The sequence below is a fragment of the Brugia malayi genome (assembly GCF_000002995.4).
Source record: "Brugia malayi strain FR3 genome assembly, contig: Bm_v4_ChrX_scaffold_001, whole genome shotgun sequence".
Lineage (NCBI taxonomy): Eukaryota > Metazoa > Nematoda > Chromadorea > Rhabditida > Onchocercidae > Brugia > Brugia malayi.
Genome location: NW_025062479.1, coordinates 11,582,738 through 11,595,610, shown reverse-complemented (window position 1 = coordinate 11,595,610; position 12,873 = coordinate 11,582,738). Strand labels below are relative to the sequence as shown.

General features: G+C 24.0%; 1 protein-coding gene across 1 annotated transcript; it reads left to right on the top strand.

The window, feature by feature from the left end:
- Positions 1-4,268: 4,268 nt before the first annotated feature.
- Bm2314 (von Willebrand factor type A domain containing protein) lies at positions 4,269-12,832 on the top strand (the record flags this gene model as incomplete). Its single annotated transcript, XM_043074512.1, has 9 exons — positions 4,269-4,295; positions 8,419-8,601; positions 8,964-9,094; positions 9,473-9,655; positions 10,382-10,569; positions 11,018-11,201; positions 11,845-11,915; positions 12,141-12,322; positions 12,686-12,832. The coding sequence occupies 9 exons, from the start codon at positions 4,269-4,271 to the stop codon at positions 12,830-12,832; spliced, it is 1,296 nt and encodes a 431-aa protein (XP_042930446.1).
- Between the last annotated feature and the right edge of the window lie 41 nt (positions 12,833-12,873).

Sequence of the window (12,873 nt, the reverse complement as noted above, 5' to 3'; positions counted from 1 at the left end):
TACAACTCATGTTCTGTTATAAGTTTAAGATTTAAGGAATTTTAGTTTTGCGAAGTAAGGAAATTATCAGCAGGTTGAATCCAGAAAATTATAATTTCATCATGCATACGAAGAATGTCAGAGGAAAATGATTTACTGCTTTGAGTATGAATTTGAAAGGCTACCGTTCCTACATTACTTTGTAACCAATACATGGGCACTACTAAAGCGAAATATCAGGAATATATGATATGGTTGAAATATAAATTCAATGAGAAGTGATGAAGTATGGGCAAAATCTTCCGAGTTCAACTTACATTACCTGTTTGATCTTCTTCTGAAATTATTCTGGGGATAAGGTCTAAAATTTATATTTCGAAATTAAATCCTTAGCAAATGAAAATAAAACGTTGGGTTTTCAGTTTCTTTTTTTTTTTCTCTTTTATTGTTTTAATTATAATTCATTTAAGGCTATTAACCTCATTTCGTCAGTAACCATATTGATAATTTCATTCATTTCTTTCTTCTGAGTTCATTTTTGTCAAATCTTTAAAACATCTCGAAGTTTCACATAACATAATCAATATCAGGATAATTGAGCAAATCTAGAATTTCTGTACGGTTTTCGAAAGATTTACGGATTATACTTTCGAGTTTTACGACTATAATTTCCTGAAATTTAAACTTTCAAGAACATGAGCTGATTGTTTCCTTAGGCATTTGTAATATTTTCATGATTAAATATCCAAATTAAACATTCCTTAAATGTAGATATGCATGTTATACTTTTATTCAATCTCGATCGGACAATGAGGAATTCTTCATTTTATTCGCAACTTCTCCCTTCTCTACGGAATTTGAAATTAAAATTAGTTCGTTTTGTATATTTTAATCACAAGCTGCTAGTGTTTCAAATTTTTAACGGATTTAATTGATGTCAATGGTAAAATTTCTTTGAAGATAAATATTTCATTTCTAAGAATTGTAAACATGCATAGTAAGAAAATAGTACGAGTAAGCTATATTCAAATATTCTGATATTTTGAATAAATGATAAATTTCCAAATAAATTTTAGATATGGGCTTATTGAGGAAGAGACTCTTTTTCTTTCCTTCCTTCTTTCTTTTTTTTTTTTTTGTAACGCAAAGGGTTCATATCTCTTGTTGAAATTGCGAAACTTTTTTTATCAGTTCACTGGAAGCAGATATTTTTAATTGTGCAAGAGAATCTTTTGGATTTAAAATTTCAATATAAAATAGTATTTTTCACCAAAATGATTACCTAACCTTGATAATATCAATGAGATTGTTTGATTTCTGTGAGGAAAAAAAATGACCATTTTGATCTTCTTTTTGTAAATTACGCTGTTTTGTATTTGAAAAAGAACAAACCACTTTTGATCTTTTTTTACATCAAATTTTCCAATTCAAAATAGATCATTTTGCTGAAGTAGCTACTTAACAAAGTTTTAAGAAAAAAAGAAAAAACTTCAGCAAATTTCACTCACAATTTGCTATGCTTTTTTTTGTGCGATACTCAGAGTATGTATCAGATTACCAGAAAGTTCCTTGTCCTTTACCTTCCAGTTAAAATTTGATTTGCTATTACAAACACTTCGTAGTGGTGAACCTTGCTCAATTAAATTGTAGAGCTGATGAAGGGGAAGGAAAAAAAAAAAGAAATTTGAAGAATTCAAGGACTGATGTTTGTTAAACTGCAAATTTTATTTATGTGAAATTCTACATTTTTCAATTTCTTGCTTTTGGTCGGTATTTTTGAAATTCTCTTTGCTCAAACGTGATTAATGATTTTTTTTTTTATTTAGGAAGGGAAGAGAAGAAGCGGGAGATGCGGGGAAAAAAGGAGAAAAGGGAAAGAGAACTTTAGTGTTCAAAATGAATTACAAATAAAGAAAACTTTTAAAGAAATCAATCAATAACATCGTAATTCGTGAAGTATTAGCGTAAACATAAATAAATTAAAAATAAAGTGATCCAAATTCGGAAAATATAGTCATATTTCATTATGTTCTAGCGGTAATTATTGGAAATTCTTCCAAATATCTGAATCATTTTACTTGTTTCTGAAGTGTAGAAAAAACATTTGTCATTAGTGAATACATGTTCACTAACTCATTTTTTCAGCAAAAAAAAAAAAAAAAGAACAAGAAAATAGGAAAAGAAAGGTGGAACTGCATATTGCGTAAATTTGTTAAAAGGATGTTGCTGAAAGAGTGCAAATACGATACGTATGATGATATTTGTAATAATAACAATGATAATATTGTTAATGATAATAAGAGCTTTAAGATGTAATAAACTTTGAAAACACAATAATAATAGAAAAATTTTTAACTGTAATAAAAATTATAAGATTTATCGAATTGTAGCGATGTTGATAATAGTTTGCGAAGTAATATGAATAATAATTAATGCTTGTAGTTAATTTTATTGGTCCTAACAGTTATCTGATATGAGACAATTTAAATGATTTAACTGATAGCTTTCATTTAATAGTTTAACTAGTATGACTAACCAACAGGTTATGAGCTCACCTGTGTTTGTTATATAATTTATGTGAACGATACAATGGTAATTACCATGTAAATCATTGGTAGCAATTAATTTCCGCCAAATTCTTTAGAAGAATTTAGTAAAAATTAACCATCTAATTTTCTTCTTTAAAAAAAAAAAAAAAGCAAAAACAATTGTACTATGTAATCTGATAGCAATATATTGCCCTGTTAATAAAAGGATTTATTTGAAAAAAAATAAAAAAAAAATGGTGACAACAATGCTTTATTAAATTTACTATTTCAAAAGAAAAAGTTTCATTATCAATATTTCACTTATTATTGGGAAATTAATAGAATTCATAAATATTCCGTAATTACTGCTACTTTCCAGAATAAGCATTTATTAAATGATTTACATTTGAAAAAGGGAAGAAAAGAAGATAAATAAGAGTAGAGACATTATTTTTTAATCTTCCAGTATTTTTTCATAACTAATTTATTTCTGGAACGAAATTGTACAAAATTCAAACAATAATCATTTTTTATATACTAATGTTTTTGGAAGTATTGCTTGATTTTTTGAAAATTGAAATTTCCTTTCTTTTCATTTGATTATTATTGCTATTATTATTGTTATTACTAATTATTATTATTACTATCGTTATTATTATTGTTATTATTATGGCATAAATAATGCTGATTCTGCTTAGACTAACTGGAATTTAAATATTTTCGCTGAATCTTTTCATACTAAAAACTGTATTGTATTTCTAGTTAAAAGATAAACTGTTAAATGATTTCATGATGACAAACGGATCATTGATTGCACCAAGGATAGAAATTTATGTTTTTTAAGAGATTTTGGTAAGTGTTAAAAAAGGTAGGAATTGCAGAAATTTCTATTTTATGAGAAATAACCATATTTTTCTTTTTCATTTTTAACTTTTCCTTAGCCTATTATTGTTGCATGTGAGAATGAAAAATATTTATTCATATTACCAAAAAATTGACAGTGATAAGGAAGATAAAGGTGCCAGATTTTGCCATTTCTCAGTGAGCATAGTATTTTCATTGATAATAATATTTTTTTTTTTTGCCTTTATCTTATGACCAAATTCTCATACTATTATTATTCTGAAGCTTTCAGTTTGGGAGTTTTTCTTTTTCTTAGAGTTATACTTAAAATTTTTTCTTCCTTTTTAATTTTCCCAAATAATATTCATCATTATATCATTTGAATTTTATTATGAAAAAGAAATCTTGAAAAAATGAAATAATCATATGACAAAGAAAAATTATTCAATTTTTACTCAAAATTACTACAATTTGGCAAAATTACTCAAGTAATTTAATACTAGAAAACACTTAATGTACGATTATTTTAGCATGAATTTAATAATCTCAAAAATGTATTATTTTGTATTTTGTTCGAACCAAATTTTTATGTAATAATTATTTTAAATTTCATAATGACAAATAAATATCTATTCATATCTTCCTCACTTTTTTTTCATCTCATTAACCTGTATAATTAATGTCAAAAAAAATTTTTTGAAGGACAAAAAAAAGGTATAGCAATGGTATTAAATTTTGTAGGAGGAAGATTGAAACCCGTTCTTCTAGCTTTCCATGTGCCCACTCGTTCCCCTCCATTGCCCTCCTGTTCTCCTCCATCCATTTATCTATCATTTTTGTTTTTCTTTGTACCACAGAAACAAACTTTAACGAACGCGAAATATCCTATATGACACATTGTCATCATATACAACACGTATGGCTAGGCAACATTTGATCATACTGGTAAACTTACTTTTTATTAATTAGAGAAAAAAAATTTTTTTTTTATCTTATTAATTGATTTAATTATTTTTATCCTAATAAGTTTGGTTTCTTTTTTATTTTTATCATATATTTTTAATTAATTAATTGTTCCGATATTTTTTTACCATTAATAAAGAAAATGCCATCAGCACAATTTAGGTTGTACAAATATTTCTTAAAAAATTTTTTGAACATATTTCAAAATTTTGCCAAATTATTCAATTGAAAAATTTTTAATTTAAATATCTTTTTTGTTTAAAATTTCCCAATGTATTTAAAATATACTAATGGTGAGAGTTTTTCTTGAAATAATTTCTCACAATTGAATAATTTCTAATAACTCAACCTTTCTTCCATTTTTTACATCATTTTTTGTTTCCTTATTATTATTTTACTTTTTTTTGACTCTATTTTTTAAGAAAAGTATTTTTTCTCTTCTTGTAAATGTTTGAATTATACAAAATTTGCCGAAGGATATTGTCTTTTCAAGTCAATTTGGTGCATTTATTTCGATTTTTTATCCTTTTTTGTTTAAAAAAAAATTGACTTCGGTTGAAGAATTGATAAGTCTTTCTTCTACCAATTTTTGTCATTTATTTTTAAAAAAGTATTTTTAAGAAGTAAAAAAAATCTAAAACTACTATGCTTTCTTTTTTTTTAAAAAAAATTATGAGCTGTTAAATCAAAATTGAAGTAAAATTTTATGAAATTTTTAAAATTTACACATCATTTTTGTAACAGACAAGATAAATGATAAATTGTTCATTTTCTATTAAATCTTAAAATAAGGTATAGAGGAAATATTAATTTGTGAAATATTTTAAAAATTATTCGTCACATTTACGAAGTGAAATCACATAAAGTAAAATAACTTTGAGATGAGTTTTTAGAAGAAAAAAAAAGATAAATATTCAAACCTGAAATGTAAAAAAGGAAAAAATTTAATTATTAGGATGAAAAAAGAAAAAAAGAGGCCAAAATGGACGGGAAGATCAGATTTACGATTTAATGACATTTGACATGCCATTTGTTAAAAGTGTCGGAGTGATTTTAACAAATTTATTTCTTATATCATTTTTTTGTCTTTTTTTTAACTTTTTTATTGCAACTATTATTAATTTAATATACCAAAAATCTGCCTCTTTTTTGACGTGAATTTCATTAATTTGATAGCACATTTTTGCAGATTTAATTTATAGCATTATGTAAGTGCAAGTTTGATTGCGTAGAAATTCGTTTTTAAACTTCGACTATTTGAAATTATTGGTGAATAGATATAGGTGGAATTGTTATTAATAAGAATGAAGTGACTAAATTATTTTCAGAAATTTTTTTGGAATTGAAAAAATTAATTGGCAGATTTTAGAACTAAGCTAAAATAATAAAAAGTTATTTATTCAAACGATAAGTTTTTTTTTTTTAATGAAAACTAAATATTAACTTTAATAGAGAAATTTAAAAATGTTATGTTTTAAAATTAAATATACATTGGTTTTTCCTTGAAACTCCTTATTGCTTTCTTGATGAGATATTAGATTTTAAAATATTTTCAACTATCAATTGTTTGTAAATTAAATTTTTGCCTTTTTTTGCATAAATTTCAATCATAATTTCGGTCAGTCTTACAGACTTAACGATTTATAATACCCATAAATTTCTGTCAAATCTAGTCTAATCTCATTTTAAAATTTACCATATTGAAGTATTCACATAACTTTTTATATACATATTGAAGTACTCACATTTTGTACAGAGTTATCTTTATGAGAATTGCAATGATAAGATATGATAAACAAATTTCATACTATTATTAATTAAGTCTCATCAAATTTCATTATCAGTAACTTCAGTTACACTGAAATATTTGGCTATAAAATGCTGAAATTAATAATGTCTTTCTGATCTTATCACTTGTACTTATTTCTTAATAAAAAATAAATAGACAAAGAAGGCAATTTGATAATTTTCTCATTAACAATGAAAATTATTATTCATTTGATGTGTTAACACTTTTGGTAATGATAATTAACCAATGATTCATTAGCTTTTTTTTAACTTTAATGCTTGGTGTTTATTTTTTTTTTAATTCATGCTTAATTATTATAATATTTTCCAATAAAATTCATATATTTTGCTTTTAGAAAAATCATATGGTTCTCAATAAGGACTTTTTTTTTTTTATTTTTTCAAATATTTTTTTGAATTAAAAATTTTTTCAAGGTCAAACATTCAGTTTGATTCAATTTTTTTCTTCTTGTTCCTTTCAAAATTTTACTTTCTCTTCTACTAATTCATTTTACTTGATTTTTTTCTTTTTATTATATAAAACGAAATTAATGATAGGAAAATGTTCAAAAAGTAGCATTTGATTGGAAAAGGAAGAATGGAAAAGAAATTTTGATAATTAAGTGGGTGAATCAAAATTAAAAATTGGTAGAAATGTTTAAAAATATATAATATTTCATAATTGGAACTCTTTTTTCATTCACCTTTTCTAGTCAAAATTAGTAGCAATAAATGAAATGGAATAAAACTTTATTGTATTATTTGCGAATTTACAGCACTTACTAATTAATTTAATTATTTTCAAATTGACAAATTTTAATTTCATATTAAAGTTTGTTGTAATAATTTTCAACTATTACACTATTTTTTTCAAATACCAAAAAAATAATTATTTAATATACTAATATCTTCCAACTGCAATTTAACTTTTAATTTCTGAACAAAATACTTAGTGAATCAATAATTAATTAGCTGTTGAAATTCTCTTTGAACAATTCCAACTTATAGTTTTTTCTTTTTCAAATCTTTTCTTTCTTTTTTTTATTTTCAAAAAGATTACGATTCAGAAAAAAGCGAATAAACAAAATGTTTTTCACTTTCTTTTTTTTTTTGAAACTAATAAGCTATTTAAAGGAAATTGCTTAAAAATTTATTTGCTTTCTACATTTTTTTTTTGTTATTTTTCTTTCTTTCTTTGTTTTTCTCCAAAAATTGTTTAATTTAAAATCAACTTTAATAGTTTGTCTATATTAGCTTGTTTTTTTTTTTTTTTTTTTTCTCGCTTATTAATTAAGAAAGATTCATATATTTTGATTATGTTTCAGTTGTAAAAAGGAAAAAAATGAGTGGAAGAAATTAACACATATAATGAACTGATTGACAAAAAAAAAAACACGAAAAACAAAAATTTTAACCGGTTTAAATAATTATCCTTTATCATTTTCTAATTTATTTTTTTTCTCCTTCTTTAAGCAATAAAGAACCTAAAAATTTTTTTCGCTGTGTTTTTTTCTTGCTAATATATTTTATATAAAATTTATTAGTTCATTTCAAATCAGACATAGATTTCAGTTTATAAAAAAAGAAAAGTTGTACAATAAATTTAGTCAAATTCCTAAAATTTCATTGCTATTTTAAAACTTTTTACATTGAGTAAATTTGCAAATTTTAATTCATAAAGTAGTGAGAAAAAAAATGATAAATTAAACATTTAAAGGATATACAAAAGCAAAGAGAAAAAAACTATGTGAATGGATAAGTATCAAAATATCTCAACGAAATTTTTTGAAATAATAAAAATGAAAAAGAAAAGGAAAATCTTTGCACCCGAATTCTGAGTAAAAAATTACCTATTTTTTTTAATTCTGCAAATGAGCTAAATTATAATAACAACGAATTATATTTGCTCATTCAATAGCTTTTTTCTTTTTTTTTATTTTCAAGTATTTTTCTTTTTTCATTGTACGAAAATTTTTTAAGAATCTTTTGTTTGATTTCTATTCAACCATTTTTTGGCTGTACTCTTTAAAATTTACAATTAATGAAGTAGAATTACTAATATTAGTTCAATATGATGTATGAAAACTGCATAAAAAGTAATATCTTATTTGTCTCAAACATTTTATTTTATCTAAAAAAAAAATTTATCCTTATATTTGTTGAATTAATTCAAATTACAGCAAAATACCATCGTTATAAAAATAAATTAAATTTAGAAAATTGTTTAAATCCGATTTAAAATTTATTTTGTTTAATAGTATTTGTTTAATTGTTTGCATTTTTATTTTTATTAAGATTTTAATTTTGAAAATTTCAGGGCTTAGCAACAGTATTATTGATTTATGTGAAAACACAGACGCCAATTTTTCCAGTTAGTTGTTATCTCAATGTTCTCGTTATATTGGATCGTTCAGATTCTGTCAAAGGTGGATTTAATAGAAGTCGAAATTTTGTCGTCAATGTTTCGGAGGAACTTGACATTGGGCCAGATACACACCGGGTTAATTAATTAATTAATTAAATTTGTTTTTATGAAGAGAAAAAAACGTATATATGTATGAGACAGTGAGCTTAATTAGCTTAAAAAGCTTAATGCTAAACACATTTTACTGGTTATAATTTAGCTAGAATTTATTACGTAATTTAATTTTTGCAAAATAATAAATTGACTAAATAACATAATTGTTATAATAAATATTTCTTTCTAATAGATTAACTGTAACTGTATTGTATGGTTTGAATAATTTCATCGGAACTTTTTATTTTTAAGATATTTGAATAAAAAATTGAGTGAGAAATTATTCATTGATTCATTGAATGTTTTTTTTTTTTTTGAAAATTTAGTACTTATTTTTCTTCCAGGTAGCAATGATTGTATATTCTGGACTGAGTTATCGTCGTGAAGTATTCAAATGGAATTTTGCTAAAAACAACGAAGAATTTACAAAAATTGTGCTTGGTTTAAGAGCTATTGGTGGTACAACAAATACAAAGTTGGAGAAATTTGCAATTTTAAATCGAATTTTCATACTTTACTTCAATTTTAAACGATCTTGAATCTTAAATGTTTTTCTTTTCATTTTTTTCCTAATTTATTTTTTTAAAAAAAAAAAAAAAAAAACTGGAAAAAATTTGTTTTTTCTTCCTTTTTTATACAAGAAATTCAAATGAATATTAATTTCTCGAAATTTTTAAGCTGATTTTATAATTTAAATATTGAAAGTTAGAAGGAAGGAAAAAAAATAATTGAAAATGAAGCAGACATTTGTTCGTTTTAGTTAATTAAAATATAATTAAGTTGAAATTTTTGCATATGTTTTTAGAAGAAAAAAATTAAAAAATTTGAACTTTTCATATTATGTTTTGTTTAGGAAAGCATTAGAACTTGGACTTGAATTAATGGAAACACGTAATAAGTCAATTCCTACTCTTATAATGGTTGTTACGGATGGTCGAAGTGCAGATGATCCTAAAATTCCAGCTCAACAATTGCAACAAATTCCGAATACATGGGTTTTTGCAGCAGCAACTGGTGATCCTGATGCTGTTGACAAGTATAAATTTCTATTTTCTTTTTTTCTTTTTTTTCAATTGTTCAAAAAAAAGTGTTTTTTTGAGATATTTAGTTTACAAGAAATGGGTGGGTGGTTAATTTTTCTTTTTCTTTTTTTTTTTTTTTTTCGGTAATTTTCAATGATTAATTAAGTTTATAAGGTGTAAAATTGATAATAAATGTTTAAAAAATGACAAAGCAAATACAAGTAATTAGGAAAAAAAAAGTAAATAAAATGATTAGGCACAAGAATTTTGTATATTTTTTAAAAGAAAATTTCTAAATATACCCTTATGATTTTATTATATTATATCGTTTGTCTCTTTTATATTATAGAAGATAGCATGAATAAATTTTAATAGCATATAATTTAAACTTGTTCTTTTCCTCTTTTTTTTTCAGTGTTTTCAATAATCACTAACAAATTGACTTTAATTATCAATTTACTTTTTATGCCAATAATTTTACTAAGATGAGAAAACAAAGTTTTCTTTGTTCTTTTTTGTGATTTTTAAATTTTATGAAAACACTTCTCTTAATTTTATAAAATAAAGAATAAAGTTGAAATTTCCATCATTTTAATTATCACAATAATTTAATATGATAATTTTTTTATTTGTGTAAAGAAATAAACAAATAAAATTAACAATGATAAAAGTTAAAATGCTAAATTTTTTTCCTAACAAAACAAATTACTGTTAATTTTGAAATTTAATTTCTTTTCTAGAAATGAACTACTTGAAATAACTGGTAACATCAATCATATTATATTACAAAGCGGTCGAAAATTAGCAGCTGATATTACGCGTAAATTACTTCGACAAGCACAGGAAAAATGTCGTACAACAACAACAACAACGACAACAACAACGACAACAACAACAGCTACTACAACTACAACTAATCCAATCTCAGGTATTTATATTTTATGACTTAATTTCAGTTTGATAAATAAATGATATCAGTTAGTTGTTTAGTTTAAATCAACTGATCAATAAAATTAATTGTCAATTTAAAAAAAAGTGTCGAATTATTGTAATCATAAATTTGATAACACAGTGATATGCTAATTTATTATCTAATTGAAAATTTTGAAACTGAAATGATTTGTCGGATATTTTATATGAATTGAATACAAACTGCGAAATTATTTTATCATAATTTGATTGAATTTTCAGTTCAAATTTCTTGTGAGCTATAGATTTATTGATAATTTAAATAAATGAAATTAATTAAAATAATTTTGTCTAATATAGTATCTTCCGGGATATGAAATGAAGATATTGTACTCTTTGGATGATATTTTAGGTATTATTCTTAAAAATTTGTTATAGCTGAAAGAAAAAAAAGGATAAAATTACAGGCTGTGAGCAGGATGTGGTACTTGTTATGGATTTATCAACAACAACCAATCCTGTTTACCGGAAATACATAGAAATGGCTGAAGAATTGATCAATAGGCTTTTAATTGGTCGACGATTTAGTCGAATTGCACTAATAACATTTAGCTCAGTGGGTAAAACAAGGACACAATTTAATTTAGACAGGTCGAAGCTTTCATTTTTTAATGATGAATTACAAATTTTGAAAAATGTGTGAAATTAAAACAAAGCGAAATTTAAGTTTTACTCTATCCTCAAATCTTAAAATTATTTCGAAATAATGGTAAGCTGACCGAATGTACAGATAAGTTACTAATTTTATCATTCAGTCTCTTCTTTGAGCTAAATTACTTTAACATATAATTTTAATTTGTAATTAAATGGTAATTTGAATGAATTAAGTGTTAATCCTAAGACGAAATCAAATAATGTTGCAAAAAAAAAGGAAAAAGAAAAAGAAGGAATATTACCCAATAAAAATAATAATTGAAATTCTTAAAGCTAAAAAATTTTCACATTCCAGAATCAATAAGCACAAAAATTATAAATTATGAAACAGATTGAAACTTCATGAACATATATATATATATAATATTTATTCCTTCTCTATTTTTCTTATTTTCTTTTCTCTTAAAGTTTTCGTGAATTCCAATTATAGATAGTAATTTATTAGTCATACCAAAAAAACCTAGTTATAATTCATTAAAAATAAAACATATATTTACAAATCATTTCAGCTAAACAACTAAATAGTTTCATATTTTTTGTATGCACAAGTCAAAAAAATATATTTTACTAATGAATTTAGATACTTCAATGGAAAAGATATTGTAACTGCAATCCGAAGATTGGAATCCTCAGGTGGTACAACTGCAGTTGGTTTGTTTCAACCATTTTTATAAGCAAAAACTTTTCCTTCTTATAAATAATGCTTTAGTTTCTTTGACCCGAAAAAAAAAAAAGGAGATGGAATTACAATTAATAAAATGAAATGTTTTAATCAATTACTACCAATGAATGTTATTAAAATAATATGAAATAAATAATAATTCATAATTTAATTATCGTATTACAAAAAGATTCATAATTAATCAATTTCTATAGGTGAAGGAATTCGACTTGGAATTGAACAAAAGGACAAACAACACGGTGGTCGACCTAATGAAATCGCAAAAAAAGCTATGCTCGTATTTACGGATGGATGGAGTAATAAAGGACCGGATGTTGAGGAGATGAGCCGTAATGCTAAAGGAGCCGGATTTACTCTCTATACCGTAGTTTATGAGGTTTATTTACAGTTCTCTTTTCTATGGAAATTTATTAATTGAATAAAGGCAAAAATACGAATAAAATCGTTTTTTTCTTCTTCTTAGATCCAAAAATCGAATGGTTAATTTAAGCTTAAAATACTTCATGATAATTGTATAACATTTATCATTTATAAATTAGTGAAGAGTCGATTACGAATGAAGCAATCCGCAAATACTTCTCCTTCTTATAAATAATACTTTATTTAACCATTAAACTATAAATCCTATTTAATAAATCAAAATCATTTTATATCATTTGGAGCAATAAGTTAAATGATCGATTAGTCTTAGTAATTGAATTTCAATAAATTTTGAAATAAAAAAGCTCTAAATTTATAGGGTGATGGGCATGTTGATACGAATAGTCCTGGATTAAATCTTTATACCATTGAAACGGTGGCAAATGATCGAAAACACGTCTACAGTGAACGCAATTTCACGCAACTGATTCAGGAACTTAGACAACGCAACTTACCATGTATATAATTTATATTATCAATGTTGTAAATTCGTTTTTTTTTTTTTTT